The sequence below is a fragment of the Aythya fuligula genome, chromosome 2, assembly GCF_009819795.1.
Source record: "Aythya fuligula isolate bAytFul2 chromosome 2, bAytFul2.pri, whole genome shotgun sequence".
Taxonomy (NCBI): Eukaryota; Metazoa; Chordata; class Aves; order Anseriformes; family Anatidae; genus Aythya; species Aythya fuligula.
The window spans coordinates 48,148,568-48,167,244 of NC_045560.1; the positions used below are offsets into that span (position 1 = coordinate 48,148,568).

Below are 18,677 nucleotides of genomic sequence, written 5' to 3' on the forward strand. Positions count from 1 at the left end.
CAACTGTATTTTCAATTCTTCAAATTGTCTTTCACTAGAAACCATGGGCCTCACAGTACAGCAAAAGTTCACTGGTTGGAAAGCCTGTTTCACCCCCAACTGTAACATGGAGTGAACATGGCTGTACTTCAAGGGATGACGTGACATTTTATCCAGCTTACATGGTTCCTCCTGGTGTCACATGCATTAAGAGATGCATGAAGATTTTGGCACCAGCTTATTCCACATTCTGCACTGGAAATAACACTAGCACTTTTTTTTTTTTTTCTTTTTTTTTCTGCTCCTTTGAGGAGGCATGTACCATACTTTTGCTCATTACACAGTCTTCAAAACTTCAGGTCACTGATACAAATCCAATCATCTTTATATTTATTAGCCTCCCGAGCCTGGCATATTTGGATGGGCATTTCAGGGTGTATTCATACTGTAGCCTTATCCTACTACATAGCAGTTGAAAAAGTCTCATGAGCTTCAACACAAGCAGGATGAAACCATGACTCCTCTTTTTTTTTTTTTTTTTTTTTTTTTTTTTTGCTTTGCTTGTTAACCTAGAACTTGCTCTTGAAAATGAAACAAAGGGAAAATTATTCATCTCATACATATCCTGGTCAGAAGACAGAGCTTTATGCCAGACTACTTGTTACAGGTATGGAGGCTTTAGTATTCTTCAGAATAACATCATCGTATTTTAATGTATGATAAGATATGATCCCTTCCCATCAACAACACTCATTTGTTTATTTAAATGAATGACTGTGAAGGAGGGAAGCTATAACTGTTGCTATAACAGCACTATCCTTTCCCACATTTCACCCTCTTGCAGAATTGGACTACTGGAGTGGCAGCAGTGCTACCATACACAAAAGGATGGGGGTACTGTCACTGATCTGAAAGTCACTGCCTTTGCAAGAGGAATGCAGAAATGCTCTTTCCTGTAGCTTCTCCATTAACAATCCATGAAAAAGCACCACGCTTCCAAGAGATCAAATTTTGAGATCAAATGGTTGAGCTTTCTTCCCCATCCCCTGCACACCCAATCCCCAGAGTTCACCCCTCACATACCCCCTGGCCATGAAGTTGTTCCCTGCCCTGGATGCATCAGAGAGATCCACTTTATCAAAACCAACTCCCCAAAGGGCAGAAAGCAACTGGAGGTGCATCAAGGATAGTAGCTTGAGGGAGGATGGCCTTCCCTCAGGGGGAAGTGAGGAGCAGTCAGGGGCTGGCATGCACTGCGGTCACATACCCCTCAGGATGTGTATGGAGTGGGAGGACTGCTGCAAATTGCTTGCTGGTTTAGTAGGACAAAAGGATGTAGCCAGGGAGGGCTATAGCAATGAATAAGCATCTGGCCTTTTGTCTCCTAATCTGAATCCAAAAACCTTAAAAACCTTTGTCTGTCTGTCCAGGTGACCAAAATAGCAATGGCAGTTAGACTGAAATTCAGTTTTCACTACTTATGCAGGAGTGTTAAAACTACACAGAGCTAATTGATTTTGTCTTGTGTATGCACACGTGGCAGGCTGAGGACCAAGAATGATATAGGTGTCTTTGGAGGGTGCATCAGTGTATCTGATAAAAAGCAGTCTGGTCAATCAAAGAGACCCCAGTACGGAAACTTGGTTTCTGGAGGTTTTCTGAAGCCACAGGCAGCTTGTACCAATGTGTCAGCTGTAGTGTATTGCTAGCTCCTCATCAAAGGGATAGGTTTTTGTTTGCTGTTTTTTTGCTTTATGTTCGGGAGAGAGAGAGTGACTATGACATGGTAGCTGTTTTCCAAAACTCCTACAGCAGTTGTCTGTATGATAGTAAGTAACAAAAAAAGCTACAAGTCTTGTCAATTCCAGGTCTACCATTAGTTGAACAGCACTCTGTTTTTGTTTCAAGTGCATTCTTCCCTATAAAAAGATAAATGCACAAAGTGACACATTTTTTTCTAAGACAAAGGTATTCGTTTTCAATATAAAATATGTGTTTTTGAAAAGCAGAGCAAGGTCCGATTAGACAGTTACAGCAAAACCAACGTTTTGCATGTCGGTGGCCAAAGGCTGCATGTTGGGTGGCACAATAGCTGGCAGGAGAAAGATGTCTGTTGTTACTTACAGCACTCAATGGGGTTGGAAGCTACTTGCAGAGAGAGGGTCCTCCCATTGGACTGGGGGATGTGAACTCGGAAGACCAGCCGCACGCGTGTGTTCTTCCGCCCAATGTCCGTTTCTCCCTTCCGCAGCTCAATGTCAGAGTTTCTGAGCTTTAATATTCCAGCACAGTCGATACTATCCAAAAGGAAACATAGAGCAATTCAATTCATTTCAAGCAGACTTCAGAAAGACACAAGCGTGCAGTTTCTTCCTTCTCTCCTGTACATCTTTCTTAAAATAATGTGCCAGACACAGCCCCATGGCCAGGCTAAAGGGAGCAGACTTCATGAAGTCTAGTACTTACATCCAGAAGTAGCCTAGTTCAGGTTATCAGCAGTAATGCATACTAGCTGCAGTTAAGCACACAAATTTAGGACGTTACTTCAATTGCCAAAGGAAATAATCTAAAAGATCCTCCCTCCCCAACACACCCTGTAAAGATGGAGCTTACAGATTAATTGAAGACCAAAGAAATAATGAGATTAAGGAAGTCTATGGGATGCAACAGTAGTACACAAAGTGTTACTAACCTAGAATGCAGGCATACTTACCTGTTATAGTTAATTTGGATAAAAATATCCCATGATTTTTATTCTAGGGCAAAGTCCTAAAAATGCTTATTAATAAGCATAGCTCTAACTGAGTCTGTCCTACTGTCAACATGTTTGTATTTGAATGAACTGGAAGGACTCCCAAGCTGAGCATGGAGCTGAAGCTCTGAATGAAAAATACTAAATCCAGGGTTCTCTCTCCACATTATGAAAAAATGTTTTTTGTTTGGTTGGTTGGTTTTTGTTTGTTTTGTCAGAGAGAACTCTTACCATTTAAGACCTCTCTTGCTCCTATTTTTTAGTTTTGGTTTTCTTGTGGATGAGTCAGAATTTTTGTCAGAGCAAATTCCAATAGAGGAAGTTCACAGAACAAAAGCTATATAAACATATACACTCAAAAACCCACTGCAAAAATACCTCTGCTTTGGCCACGGCTACAAAGCCTGCATGGCAATTTCTTCTGGGTACTGGTTTCTGGCATGCATTTCATTGCATTGAATATTCATAGTTTAATTTTATTTTGCATTCAAAGAGTTTAACTCCCCCTCCAGACCTTTGAAGCTCTGTTCTAAAGTAAACTGCAAACAAGAACTATAGTAGCCTGGTTTTGACCTGCATTTTGTCTAAAGTATGGATTTCAGAGTAACAAAAAGGTCCTTGCTGATATGATCAAAGAAACTAATGAATGTCTTAAAGCTTCTCAATATTAGCAGAGGAAGCCGGAAGAATTATGAAATATTTGTACATATGTCAAAATTCTACACATATTAGTCCAGACTCTGTAAGATTCAGAAGAGACAAAGCACGTAAATTTAGACTTGTAAGGTCATGGATATTAAAATCTGAAATCAACAGGAGTAGTTAAATGTGCAAAAGTTAAAATGTGCAGATAAGCTTCAGTGTTTTGCTGAATCAAGGCCTAAATACACAAAGTATCCGTGAGAAAGGTCCTTGGCTCTAAATTTCAATTCACTGTTAGCACTACATGAGGTTTCAGACTACTGACATGTAATGCCAAAGCATTGTTTGTGGTTCTTGAGAGAACTCTACTATGATCTGGCATGCGTGTCATAAAAATATTCAGCTTGGCTCCAGAATTGTGTGACTCCAGGACTGTGTGACTACCTTTATTCTACAGAGATGATGATAGAAACAGTAATAATGTTCCTAGGTGGCCAACAATATTATTCATACTGGATAAAAAAAAAGGCCAAAGAATTTTTTGTGGGTGCAAATTGGTGAAATTTCAATAACCTCAATGGATCTGTGCCAACTTACAATGACAGAAAATAAGGCCAATTATTTTGCTGGTTTGTCATGACTTTAAACACAATGAAGTCACAGAGGTCCTCAGTTCTTGAGTGATTGCCCTAATTCTGGCTGGCAAAGCAGTTAAACACATTCTAGCTCTTCTATTTACACGATGAACTCCAGTGCATGTTCTACACGACACTGCAAACTAGCTTCTAATAACTGCTACGTGCAGAATAGCTTCAGGTGTATGATACCATTTTTCACTACATTAAGATGCAGAAAACAGTGTATGAATAACAAGGAGTGAAACCGTGGTTTTAGAAAGCTCCCTGGGATTTTCCCATGGTCTTTGTTGTGGTGAGGCCAAATTTCCGGCTTGCTTTCTGTCTGTTTACCTACCTATCTTTCTACCTACCTATAAATCCACACAAACATGCATTCATCTCTATATAAATCTGCATACACACACGTTTATACATACACCAATAGATGTACATGCACACAAGCACATACAAACTCCTCCCAAAGCACATAACTCAGGAAAGGGTTACAATCATTTGAATGATGGGTGGAGAGGGGAGAGGATGAAATCATATGGAGGGTCTTGTGCATGTTACATATGCAGCAGGATATTTGACACTTTATACACAATCTTATAATAAAATTTACCTGTGTCGAATGGACATATGGGTCACTTCATGAACACTCAGACTCCTATTAAGTCAGAATTTCTTAGATGGAGATGCTTGCTTTCCTGCACAGGACTAAACCAGTTTAGTAATGGTAATCTCTAAGTTTATTCATCTTTACTCCTTTGTTGAAAGTTTTGCTTCTAAACAAATGCCATTGACAAATGCTGATTTTTATTACATAAGAAATAAGAATAGTTTTATTTGTCTTGAAAAAGGTTAGGTTACTTGGAAATGCCCTCTAAGAGATTCCATTGACATCCAAAGATAAATTTTAATAGGCCCTGTTCCTTGTGCTAGCACGTACAGGAGTAAGAGGTGTCATATTTAGAAACTAAATGCAGGAGCTGAGGTAGGAGATATTTAGAGCTTGGTAACTGAGATACTTATTTTAAATGGCAAATAAGCACATTGGCTGAAACTCTAGAATGAAAGCAATCAGTTGTCATAAATATTTGCGAAGTTCATTTTGTTGTTAAGCTGATGAGGGGCAGTTTGTCCTGGCAAAGCTATGAAAACCTACTACTACTGAGAGAAATTAAAAAAAGAAAAAAAAAAGACTGGAAGAGGAAAATAGTGTACATAAAAAATAAAATAAACAAAAAAGAACTAACCAACCCAAACAAACAAAGAAAAACCCGACAAAGCAATAAAGAAGAAAATAAGTGGGGAGACCAGGAGGAGACTGCAAAGTTGTCAGATACAGTATCTGGGTCTTACATTGCTCTCATGTTGTTCTCTGGAAGCAGTGGAATTTCCAAGACTTTGGTGTTCGAAAGTATTGTTTCGTGGCTGGTGGTGGAAACGGTCTTCCCTGTGATTCGGTGAACTTGGTAGAAAGCATGGGGTCGCAGCAGGCGGTCGTCTGCAGTCCCAATGAACAGCTGTAGCGTGAGCGGCTCGCTTTCTAAGTAACCATGTAGCTGGCAAGAGAACAGAAAACGCCCACTGAGCACCATGCACATAAACTGCTAGGAATCAATTAAATTTTTATAAGCAGGAGAGCCTAATTCAGGGAGAGAACTTGTGACAGGTGCTATGTGTTAAGTTCCCCCCTTCAATTTTTCCTGTAACGTAATATTGGTACAATAAAAAGGTGCACTCAGAAAATGTCTCATTATCCTAGAAGACCTGAGGCACTTTAGATGGAGTGAACTTTTGAGCACTCCTGCTACGTCCACAGAAAACTTCGCATAAATTCTGTTGCAGAGTTTGGCAAAAAAAAAACAATGAAGTCAATGTTCCCCTGCAGTACGGAGAGAGGGTGGCAAAGCCAATGGAGTTTGCAAGTGGAAAGGAGCAAAACTCATACACCTATGAGCTTCCTGGATCATCCCACATGCAGAGCAGGCTGCTGCTCAGGACACCTTCACTCATTAGCTGATTTTTATGTTGGTGAATACTGCCTGGAACAGAATGGAGATAGATCCTGTGTACATGAATCGTTGCAACGTGTGTGTCAAATACTTGTTATAATGGCACAGAAATCTCATTGAAGCTACAGGGCCTAACTTGAACCTCATGTACATTAGTTACAGTGACCTCTCTGATGCCAACAAGAGTTATTTCTGCTACATGCCACAGCAGAAGCAGGGCCTGACCTCATCCTGCCCCCTGTCAGCCTCTGCTCTGAAGAAGACACTCCGGGTTTACACTGGTGCAAAGGAGGCCACAGCCCAGTGTGTGTCTGGGGACAGCAGTCAGGCATGGGAGTGAGCCCTGCACATCCTGCTCCTCCATCATTAGCATCTGGCTGCAGTAAAGCCCAGGACATGAAAGCTGATGGAGTTTGTCAGACTGGCAGATGAGGAAGGTCCAGAGTGGGAGGAAGCTCCCAGTTGCATATGCCTGCTCCAGCACCTGGCTAAAACTGGCAGGCATGTGGCAAACCAAAGCTGGTGATGGCTCATGCCACCACACTGTGCTGGGGGAGCCTGCCACTGCATACAGAACATGCCCCAGACAGGCGGAGAGGTTTTACATCTTCCCTTCACCTGCCCTTACTGCTGCCCAACGCAGGCCTGCCATGCCTCTGCTCCAGCCAGCTGGGCCTGGCAGCTCCAGCCTTTGCATCAAGCCATGGTGCTGGCAGACATGACACAGAGCTCACAGCACCCATGAGCCATAGCCCTCAACCTCCTCTGTGTTACTGGCACTTGTACTCAAGTCCAAAGCCACATAAAGCTGAAAACCAGTGGTGAAACCCGTATCAAATGTTGTTGATATTTGTATTCTGGTTGCTTTCACTCTCCTTAAATCTTAAGAGGTCATTTGTATCTTCATAATCATCTAAGATCCATCTCTCCAGGGTATTTTAGCGCCTGGAGACATTTTCACACATTTTAATATCTGGCAATGGGAATTCTATTAGGGACAAAGATCTCAAGTCATTAATACTCTTTGAGCATGGCAAGATTCTGGCGAGTGCAAACACAAGCACAAAGCCTTCTTGCTGCTATCAAATATGCTGACAGCAACAGGAAAGCACAATGGTAATTTTTCTGATGCTAAGGATGCCAGAGAGCAAGGAGGGACACTGTGACTATGAACATCTTCCCAACACCAATCAGGTATGTTGCAGATTTTTCACCCCATGCTTTGGCCAGAATAGCCAAAAGGAAAACAGAAATGTTTTGTTTAACTTGATGTAACAGTTTTTACGTTCTTATCCAAAATGTGGATGCCAGGAGGGCATGGACAGGAGGGGACTCGCTTCCAGCTCTACAGTACTTTATCAGATCTGCATTGTTCAGACCATGCAAAGCCAGCTCGCAGCTGGGGTGGGCAGGCTGCGCTCCATTTTCCATATCGGCATTGTCAAATTGAAAACACATTAATGGTAGCTTTAAAATCTGACTTTTCAACTTGCTTCTCTGTCATTCCCTTCCCCCAGCTTTCTATTTGTTTTCCCACTGAGGGTTTGCTGCCTGAGATTCTCCCATCAACCTAGATCAAGCAAGATGGTCTGTAGCCATGCCTTTAATGCACGTAGCTCATTGCAGAGGAGGCTGGAGGCTATACTGCTTTCATTAACTCCTCCACACCTCTGCCCTTTCCCCAGAACAGAGCACTGCAGTATTGTCAAAATGGCAGAGAGAGGAAAGCAGACCTCAGCCTAAGTGCTCACTTCAAGGAGGTGCCATGGCCAGGTCTTTCAGTTCAGTTACCAGCCTCAGAGAACAGAAGCAGCAGAGGAAAGGCTGCTTCTCTGTCAGGTCACAAACAAACAGTGGCAGCAACTTTCTAATTTGCTGCTTGAGTAACTGCAGGAAGCTGCATTTCCAAGGTTTCAGTAGGAGACCTTAACAAAAGTTTTTTCTTTTTCCCTTTTTTTTTTTTTTTTTTTTTTTCCCAGCAGGAGTTTTAAATATGCTTGCCATGAGGCTGAGCTTCACTGTACTTCAGCAATCCCCAACCCTCCTGTCTCTGACCCCACCATCAGTTGTCTGTGCAGCCACCGCCTGAACCAATATGATGTGCTTCCAGTGCAAAAACAGGGTAGCCCCCAAAACACCCAGCTCCTACAACTGGCAGCAGAAAGACCCTCAACACAAAGATTTGTGCTGTGCTGCAAAAATAGGATTTTCAGGCTCTAACTCCCAGTGTGCAGAGATGCAGCCCAAGCCGCTGGCAAGCAATCACAAATGTGTTCCCAGCACAGCCAGTGACCATGGGGAAGCCACTGTCTTACTCAGCACAGCTCTGTCCCCACGTGCCTCATGGCCATAGCTGTTTACTACCACCACCGGCGCAAGCAGGGGTAGCGGAGTGACCTGGATTCAGCCTGGACTGATCTCACGCCGTGTCAACATTTCCAAAGCCTCGACGTTGAGGCCGCGGTGACGGAGGAGACACGGGGTACTGCTGGGTATTTTTGATTGCAAGCAGCACACTGGTTCGCAGGGGAAAAATGTAATGCAGTGTGACACAAACCGATTAAATTTCTACAGGAAGCTGCTGGAAGAAAAAGCTACGTAGTTATGCGTTACCACTGGTGACTTCTCTAACGTGTTATGGAGAGTGCTTTTTATGGAGAGTGTAAAATTAAAACAAACTCATATTGAATTACAAGGCTGCTTAAAAAGTAAAAATAGAGCAGCGAGTAACTCATACCTCAATTCAGCAAAAGCAAAATCACACACTGAGGCACCCATATGTTTTACTGAATCAGGGCAAATGGGTCAAAAAATGTTAGTCTTGCGTTAAGTTCTGCTATTTCAGGGTTTATCTTCAAATCAGAACTTGGCTGCTGCCATATCTCATAACCTACTTGTGAGTCTCGGCTTGTGCTTTTCCCACAGGTTTTGTACCAGAAGTCAACCTAAAACCCAAGTCCTCAGCTTTTCATACTCGTCCTCATCCAATAAGCATTCAAATACTGGAAAGTAACTACTAAGATCTCAAATGCATGTTTTGCACTGTTTTTCAAAGCCTGTGATCTTCAAACTAGATTTCTGATTTTTATTTTATTTTAAGGCCCTGTTCTAGAGCCCTGCTGGGCTTTGCTAAGCCATGCGCTCTTGCTGGATCCATCACGCACTGTTATTCATCCAACCTCCTGGAGCTCTTCCCCAACTGTTAGTTCTGAACCTGAATACAAACAGTGCTTAGTTTGCTGAACAAACACAAGTTTTCAAGACATGGTAAGTGTCAAAAATATCCAGAAAGTTCAGTTTGCTAATCCAGTCTCTATACAGTTGATTTTTGCTGCCCTCCACACAAGTGAAATCCTCACTCTCACTTAACTGTAAGTTTTATGTTCTGCAGTAGGAGGCAACTGATCTCAGATATGTATCTCCCTTTAAGTTTTACCCATTGCATCATATTATTTACTTTTATATTATGTCACATAATCTTGTATGCCAACAGAAGCAATAAAAGAAAACGATGCATGGATTAACATTAGAAGGGGTACATACTGCGGATGACTAATTTTAGATCATGCACCCAAAGCACAATTTCTGTGACAGACAGCATTGAGTTTGGGAGAGTTTTTAGCATGCTGCATATGTCTGGAAAATGGGCATGATTTTACTTACTCTTAGTTGGGCACAGCAAGAATAATCTGTGGCTCCCTTAAAATATAGAAGAGTGACATTACTGTCACATCATTCAACAGAATGAAGACAGGAGCGGTGGTAGTAGAGGCAAAGCTGTGGTATTTTGGGCAGTTATATTTGTCAACAGGTAAAAGGAATACCAAGCAAGATGAATGTAAAACGGAAAGGGGAAAAGGGGGGCTGAATATTTCTGTTGGTTAGGAAAGATTTCACACGTTCACTACATGGATATTTTCCACGCATGCTCTGGAATACTGTACTCGGTATAATGATTCTGTTTCCTGGCGTGCGACATGGGATGCATGCGTCAGACACCCTATTTTTATCCTCTTCTCTGTGTAACACAGTCCCAAAGCTGAAGCTCTTCTCTTAATATCTCAGCAGCTGAGTATGGGTGAAAAAGGCTGCTTGCAGCTACAGGATTCGTAAAAAAGAATGTGCCTTTCCTATCAGACCTGCTTTGCCTGATGATACCTAGATCCAAGTGGAAACAGCCGTACATTTCCCTGCTGTGAAAGTGTAAAGGGCCTTAGCCCCACATAAGGATCAGATGTACAATGCTTTGAATGAGTTTTCCTTCCCAAATAAAGGTGAGGATACAGCAGTCACCTGTTTTAATACAAAGTAAAGATGCAGGAAAACTGAAGTAGATAAGACCACTGTGGTCCATTTTATTGGTTTTGAAGTGAAAGTAGGTCATAGTCTCCTGTTTTGACTGACCACTGACTAATCTGCTCTTTTCCTTTTTTAACAACACTGTAAAAAAAAAACTGAACTAGTCTCCAATGATATTTGCATTTACACTGTCTGAAGCTGCTAAGATCAAAATCAGACTTAATTGTGGGCCTGCTTTACACTCCTCTCATTCTATCAAAAGCAGTGCAGTCACCAGTAATTAACACTCAAAACACGACTGATCACAATTAAGCTCTTCGTCACCTTACATCATCTTATGCAAGAGCGAGAGAAAGACTGCACCGCCTGGATGACTGCCCCACCACACCAAGCTTTCTCTGGAATTCCTAAACCTCTCTGTCACCTCTTTCACAACATCCTCTCCCACCAACACCTCTTGACTCTCACTAGTAAATTGCTACTCATCTTGGCGCATGGTGCCAAAGCAAATCCCAGCCTTTCCCCTGGAGTGCACACCATGGAACAGGCATTACTGTTCTAGCACATCCAGTAACCGTGGTTTTAAATGCCAGAAGGTCTTCCTTCGACAGACAGCAAAGCACAAGGAAAATAGCACTATTTCACGCCAGCATTGAATATGTGACTGCAAGGTAGTACCTGACTTAGTCCTGTATCAATCATAAAACAAGGCTTATCACAGACATAAGATGAGCACACCAGATCATAGGGCATACCTATCTTTTTGATACACCAGAAGATATGCCTGGTATGTATGTAAAACATTCGGCAATCGGAATTGAGCAGACTTGTAAAACAGCAAGCAGAAGAAGCAGAGGTGCTCTTAACAAGAACATTAGAAACACCAACAAAACTTCTCCAAACCTCACTGCAGCTACTGAATTTTGAAGATTTTTTTTTTCTTTTGCAAATGTTGTGCCCCATCCAGTATCTCAAATGCTATTTCAGAAATTATGCCCATTTTAGAGACTGTGAGGAAAACTTCTATTATTTAAGTCAGGACATTTATTTTAAGAAAGGCAGTTGAAATATTCTGCAAGCTTCCTTCCAAGTGCTTTATGCTTTTGGCATGCTGAAGTATCTGTTGAAATGCTCAGAAAACTACCTGTCATAACAATGAGCTCTCTGTGCCTGTAAAGGCTCCTGGAGGCCACTGAAAGAATGGTCCCATTTTGACGGGAGCCGGGGAGGCAGCCGTGGCTAGACGCACCAGCCAGGTACACCGTCTGTACCCACTGACGCTGTCAGGAAAAAAAGTAAGCTATGCTATGCAATAACTTTTCAGTGTACTTAAAGGGAGTTCTGGGAAAAGACCACAGAAACACCAGTGCTTGTTTTTTGCAGGCAACTAAAACAGTACATTTCCCCAGACTCTGACTCTGTAAATATGTTAAATTACTGTTGCTGCTGATTTAGGGCCTAGCCCATCCCAGTACTTTCAGGGCAGAGCTCTCAGTAATATCAAAGTGGGGCATGACCGGGGACTTCATATCCATCCTCTAAACTACTCAGGAGCTTGTGTTCGATATTCTCCAGGCTGTTAGGTGCTGCGTCCTTCATGATAATGATGTGCAAAAAAATCCATACATTACCTCTGTATCAGTAATGAAACTGTAAATATGTGTCCTTGCTCTTTGTACATTTGGTACATAATAAAGACTGTGAAAATAAACTCATTTATTTCTCTAAAAATAGTAAGGAAAATATCTACCTTTCTTTTCCAGCCATGTAATTGATGGACATACTGCTTGCAGCAGGTACTTGGCAATACTTTACACTTCTGTCTGGTTCCACTTGTACTTCTAGGACTGTTCAAGAAATAACCTGAGCTAGAGTGTTAGCCTAGAGAGAATCATTAGCAAGACTAAACATCCAATCTGGTGAACAGGGACTTCTTTTGCTTATTCTTCCATCAGTGGTTTGGAATGTAATTCCTCAATGCATTCAAAATGGGAAAACAGGATAAAATGTAAAATCTATAAACCAGTGAAATCTCTGAAGTAATTGCTGCTTGTGTCTTTAAGCCAGAGTTTTAGGAGATATACACAGAATAGCTTTATTGCAATCTTTCTCAATCAGTAGGTCTTCGATGTATTTTTGTTTGTTTGCTCTTTTTTTTATTATTTTTTACAGTAACTGCACATGATGAATGATAAAATAAAACAAATTGTCATGTTTTAAAAATGTACCTAATAAACAGCCTCAAAAACATAACATCAGTGAGCACTCAGCGTTTTGATTTTTTAAAAACAAATTGAAGATCAAGCTGTTTAAACTATAAAGAAAGTACATAAACATTTCAGGCATTGATCTTAGCTGTGAACACCAAGCGTGCATTAAAATAGAGTCATCCCTCCGATTTTTAAGAAAAAACATACTTTTAGCTACCACGTAGAAGTATGAGGCAATGTAAGCTGTTACATCATGGGTTTAAATGGGAAGAGGGAAATGTGGTCCTGTGTGCAATGACTGTCACGTGAAGTAAAGGCTCTGACACCGAGATCAGGAGACCCAGGAATCTATTCTTGTGCTCACTGCAGAGATCCTGCCTGACCTTCGCTTGGGCTAGTCCCTTAGCAACCCTGCCTCAGCTTCCCCGCAGCTCAATCTGCCTAAGGACCTTCTGATGAAGAATCAGAAAGCCAGAAATCTACTCCTCTGAGGGAAGAAAAAAAAAAAAAAAAAAAAAGGACATTTAAAGAATGCCCTCCTCATCACAATACTCCCTTCACTTACTCCTCACAGTTTTGACTCTGAGTTCCTTTGCTAGGGTAGGCTTGGGGAAAAATCATACCTCAGGTGTCCAAAGCCAGGGACTCAGAGGCCCTTCCTTCAGCCTCCCTTAAAGCAAACATCTCAATAGCCCCTGCCCATGCTCCAAAGGGCAAGCTGCGCAGCCACAACTTGTGGGGATGTGGGTGACCTGACAGAGCAAGGAGCTGCCCCAGCAGTGCATCCCTGGTGATCACACGTTGGTTTGTCAGGGCTTGCTGCATTCACAGAACATCAACAAACTGGTGTGACCCCTGCCTCAAGGTGGGCTCGTCCCTGTTTCTCTTCAGCTTTATCATCATGCTCTGCAGGTGTATATTTCAACCATGTGTCCATTATGCATTTTATGACTCCAGCCCAGAACGGTACAGGCTGCTGCAGCCCAAAGCACACCTAAAGAGAGTCACAGCACAGGAGGTGAACTCCTCCGTTCATTAGCATGACAGGTACCTCTTCCCTTTGACAGGCACAAAGCATGCAATATTGGGTGCCGTTTTTTTTTGCTTGGGTGCAAAACTCAGCTCCAGACCACATATCTGCGTGGATGAAAATCAGAGGCACTAAACTTGGGCCACTCGGATGCTCTTGTACACTGTGTTCTCTGGTAAGAGCACAAACCAAAAAAAAAAAAAAAGAGTCTTATTCAAAACAGTATAGCAGATAAACTTCAGAATAAATAAATAAATTAATAGATAAACAAACAGAAAATAAAACACCTCTTCAGGAGATGAGTTTACCCTCTGGCTGTAGGGTATAAATAGCATATATTTTATGCCAAAAACAGTGTATAATTTATGCCCTGTATGACATAGTATATATGCTACTCCTCACAGTCCCTCACTTACTTCTCATAAAAATATAACAGGAATTCCTTCAGTTTTTGTGCTGCTTTCAAGATTTATTTTTCCTTTCTGGAAATCCATATTCCTTGGATTCACTCAAACTCTACTTTAAGATCCAAGCATAGAGTTTGTCCACAAATAAAAATGAGATGGCTTGCTGCTGCAAAGGGCTATGTCTAGGCAGAGGGTGAGAGCTGGATGGAAGAAAGAGTGAATGAAAAGCAGCAGGAGTGTGTTTTATGTGGCACTTTCTAGGGCTGCCACTTGGACTTAAATTCAACAGTGCAGCAAAAGAGCAGCTGTTCACATCACGATGAATAAATATCTATATAAAACCTCCAGCTGCAAATACGCTGTGAGGAATTATTAATCTTAATGTAATAGAGATGCTGTACACTCAGTCACTGGCTCAGTAGTCATTTCAGTCTCTATCCAGGGAAAAACAGCCTTCGTGGCTGCTGGCTCCCAGCACAGCTGTGAAATCTCCTTGTCTAAACAGCTGCAAGATGCTGCTCCCTATTTCTAGGAAGGCTCTTCCTCCTCCAAAATAGATGTACCTAGAAACCAATCCAGCTCACACTCCTCATAAAATCATTAGACTTATGAGAGTGATGCCCATCAGACTAACTAACAGAAAGGAATTTGTAAGTCCTGGAGACACCTTATTCACTGGGACACTGGCAAATCACTACTGTCTGTGTGCCCAGCAAAAGGCAATCTTCTATGACAAGGCTGAGATGTCCTTCTCCTAATCCTAGCTGTCTCCATCCTCCCTTTCAGGTGACCAAATGCAGCCAGCCCTTTCCACACTACAGCTCTATCTCCATCACCTAGCTGTGCAGCTGTGGGAGGTTCCAACACCTCCACACACCTCCCTGCAGGACAGAACCAGGAGAATTGTCCCCCGTGGAAGGAGGAAGGGAGGGGGAACCAAAGCCAGGCAGTCCACTAAAATCAAGTTTTCCTTCTCCTGAAAATACCTGCACTTCCCTGAGGCAGCTGCAACCAGTGCCCATGCAGGAGGACCACCTCTCCCCTGGACAGTTTGTGCTGCTGCACAGCTACCCCATGCAACCTTTTGGGGCTTCCCACCATGAGCAGCTTGTGTACATAGCTACTATGAAGCCGAACTGCGGGAGACTTTCAAATTGCAATGAGGTAATTTCACGCTGACAACATGAAGAGGGGATTAAAAACCTGGTCTCCTGCTCAGGTCTCTGGCTGCAAGGTGACAGAAGCTGATGCTGCACAGGGTACATAACAGCACGGTTGGCTGAAATCACTGTGATTACACTAAGATCAGATCTCTTTTTAGGTACCTGATTTTATACAGTAGCAGCAAACACAATAAAGGCTTTGGGCACAGGAGGAAGTTCAATGCAACAGCTCTCTCCCAGACACTACTTTATCCCTCAATCTCCTCAGCTTCCACTCAAGTTTTTGCCCTCAGCATCTGTTATAGCTTTTGGCTTGGACTGTCATACCCATGGTCATGTGAGAGTTAAAAGAAAAAAATAAATCACAGAAGCACTGCAACAGGAATTTATTACACATTCTTAGGCAGATACCCCAGGCAAGCTTATGCTTGCAAACCCACTTCTCATCATGTTTACACATCATTCACATGTAGAAAGCTCATATTCGTGCATAAGCATAATCTAAGCCCAGGATCCCTAGGTGTATATCAGGTGCAGCAGGCAGGAAGGGTTTTAGACCTTCACCATGCTGATGTCTTCTGGAAGGTGCTGGCATTCATCCCAGTGACAGCAGAGTACTACTGCCATTATCCATCAGCAATTTCTCCACATGCCCTTTTATCACTTGGCTGCTCACAAGTGCTGTGGTATCTGCGTGCCTTTGAATTCCCATCCCTCTAACTTTAAGGGCCCAGCTACACCTGGAAGCTCTTTGTTTAAGGGTCAAAGCTTTTTGCTGTTCACCAAGATGAACCTTAGTTCACATGAGACAAGGGCATCAGACTTCTAGGCAAAATACCCCTGAGGCTCACAAACACCCATGGGACAGCATTAGACCAAAAGTGGTTACTTTCCCCCTAAGTTTTAACCCCTATTCCAATGACATTTGTTTAAACTACTACTGAAGACACAACGCTGAGTCTGTGTTTAAAGGCTTTATCTCTGCAAATATTTGGAGAGCTATAAATACTGAGCCATATTCATAATACGGATATTGGACTTCATGTTCTGTTGCCATGAAAATTACTACAAATACACTTTCAAGTCTTAATTTCTCACTGCATGATAACTGATTTCCAAGAACTCCTTTAAAAAGGCAATATAATTCTTATGTAAGACCTCGTACTATTTAATTAGCAATTGGAGTCAAAGGCTACTGCACAGAGCAGGAACTGAAAAGGAAAACTCGGTGATAGAAGCAGACAAAGCACACAGCGCACTAGCACACCATACTATTGCATGTCTCAAGGGGGAATTATAATCAGACAGCCCATGAGTCAAGCCCTGACTGCCGTCTCTGGTGAGAGCAGGAAGGGAGGTTGTCTGAAGGTCCGAAATAAACCTCCTTGCTTCTTTTGTGAGTAACATGATTACTGATGGCTTCTGAATTTCACAGTACCTCTGTCCTTTGATTTATGTAGAAGTGAATTAAAGAAGGAAAGCATATTAAAATTTTATTTTATTTTTTTAAATGCAGAGCGAGGATGGCTTTGCCAGTAGAGGAGAGCTGGGCATAGGGTGATCGAGTTCTCTCCAGCTCTGCCAGATAGTTTTTGCTTCATCACAGATACATGACTTGATTAGAGCAGAGAAAATTTCATAACAAGTTTTTATATATTTCCAGCCTGCTCTATGTTTAATCAATTTGTGCTTCAGCCTTCTTGTAAAATAAAAAAACATCAACTGTGCTATGTGGTAGAGTAACCCTTTCTTCACTGTGCTTCACAGCACTTCTCATCCCTTTGATTCTAATCCTTGTGTGTAATTTACACCTGCATTCCTTGAGGGATAAAACAGACTAATGCATTCTCTTGCTCTTCAGAGTCAGAAAAGTGCTGTCTGCAAACATATGCTCTTTAAGGCAGGTTCTGCTTCCATTTTTTCAACCCCCAAAAATGTACCAAAGTGTTGTCATCCCATACACAACATCCATAAACGTGCTGCTTGTGATTTCTGTCTTAGAGCAGAAAGAACAATATGCTTTGCCAGGTCACCACACATCTCTGGTCTTGTTCCCCTTCCACAAACCGCCCTTGATCCACCTGGTCCCAGAGCTCTGATCATTCTGCAGTTTTATCTGGGAGCACACCCTCCGTTGAAAGCATCTTAATGCAGTAATAAAAATAGGCCAGGTATATGCTATAGCTTAACCTCAAGGCCTTGGCCTCCAAGACAGTCTGATTAAACTGTGAAAAATTCTGAGAGACTGGACTCTACACTGTGAGTTGTTTAAGAGCAATGGTGATACCCCCCTTTTTACACACACACAATAATAATAAAAACTGGCTGTGATACTTGAATCTCTAACAGAAAGAATGTAGCATTTTGGCCTTCCAATTTTGATAGAAATAGAATTTAAAAATGGATGTAGCAGACCAGATTGTCTAACTAACAAGCACAACATGAATAGCATTGCCCAACAGACCACGAGGGCTAAAATGAACTGAAAGACCAGTGATCTCTAACAGTAAGTAAATTAAGTAAGTATGAAAGTGTCTTAAGACAAACTTTGTGGAGACACATGGACAATTTTTAAGCAATCATATTAAATAGTCACGTTGAGTAGCATTATTTGGCAATTTCCAAAGAATTTCACCCAAATACTGACCAGCTAATACCACTACCTGTTTAAAGCTTAGTAAGAAAGCTAAATAAAATGTTGCAAATGTCAACGACAGAACCTGCTAATAAAAGCTTTACAGAGGAGATTATTTGCTGCTTAAATGCATGACACCTTGCAGCAATTGGTGTAGGAGGATGTGATCATACAACTGGGATTTGAAGAGGGTGCTGACGGTAACAGTCTCCTTCAAAGGGAAGCATGATGAGTGCCAGTGACCAACACCTGTGCTTTTATACCCCAAACAGAACAGCATTTAGATTTATACCTTGACATCAAACATGTGGCTCCAGCATGGGTTAAGTTCCAGGCCTGAGCCAGAAACATCGAAGTCTTAAAAGCCACTATTCCTTCCATGATACTCAAGACTTACCTGGATACCTCAGCTAAGAAATAAATCTTGGTCCTGGCTAACTGGTGAAAGCCTGCTAGGCCCAGTGATACCTAATTATACCTAACACATCAAGCCAAAAAGAAACATGGAAAAGTCAAGTGATTCATGCCCTCAGACTTCAACATCTACAGGCTGAACAACCACAATGACTGCCTTGACTGCCTTCACAGCCCTCAAAGTGAAATTTGCACTCTGAAGGTGTGACTTACCTGAGCTACTTCAGATGCTCACACCAGAACAAAATTAATAGCTCCCTACACTCTGTAATGACAAGCTTTTCCGTGATCACAGAGAAAAAAACAAGGCAATTAGCTCACTTGCAGACATCTACACTTAGCCAAATAAACCCAAAAACAAAGAGTTGCCCCTGCAACCGACCCAGTACAGAGTTCAAAGCATGAGTCTCACAAACCCAGGGCAGTACTGCAAGAAAGGAATGTTACACCTAACCCAAAGAGACATGCAACAGAGCTTCTGTGGGAACATCCCCACAGCGGCACAGTC

The 18,677-nt window shown here is 42.1% G+C and overlaps 1 protein-coding gene across 6 annotated transcripts in view; it reads right to left on the bottom strand.

Annotated features, from left to right (window-relative positions):
• NFATC1 (nuclear factor of activated T cells 1) overlaps positions 1–18,677 on the bottom strand; it is a 119,928-nt gene that overhangs the window by 67,601 nt on the left and 33,650 nt on the right. For all 6 annotated transcript variants that reach the window (XM_032181564.1, XM_032181569.1, XM_032181565.1 and 3 more), the window contains exons 4-5: positions 5,356–5,558; positions 2,104–2,276 (exon numbers count right to left, since the gene is read on the bottom strand). In XM_032181564.1, coding sequence (XP_032037455.1) covers positions 2,104–2,276; positions 5,356–5,558 — 376 coding nt within the window. The remainder of the gene's footprint in view (positions 1–2,103; positions 2,277–5,355; positions 5,559–18,677) is intronic.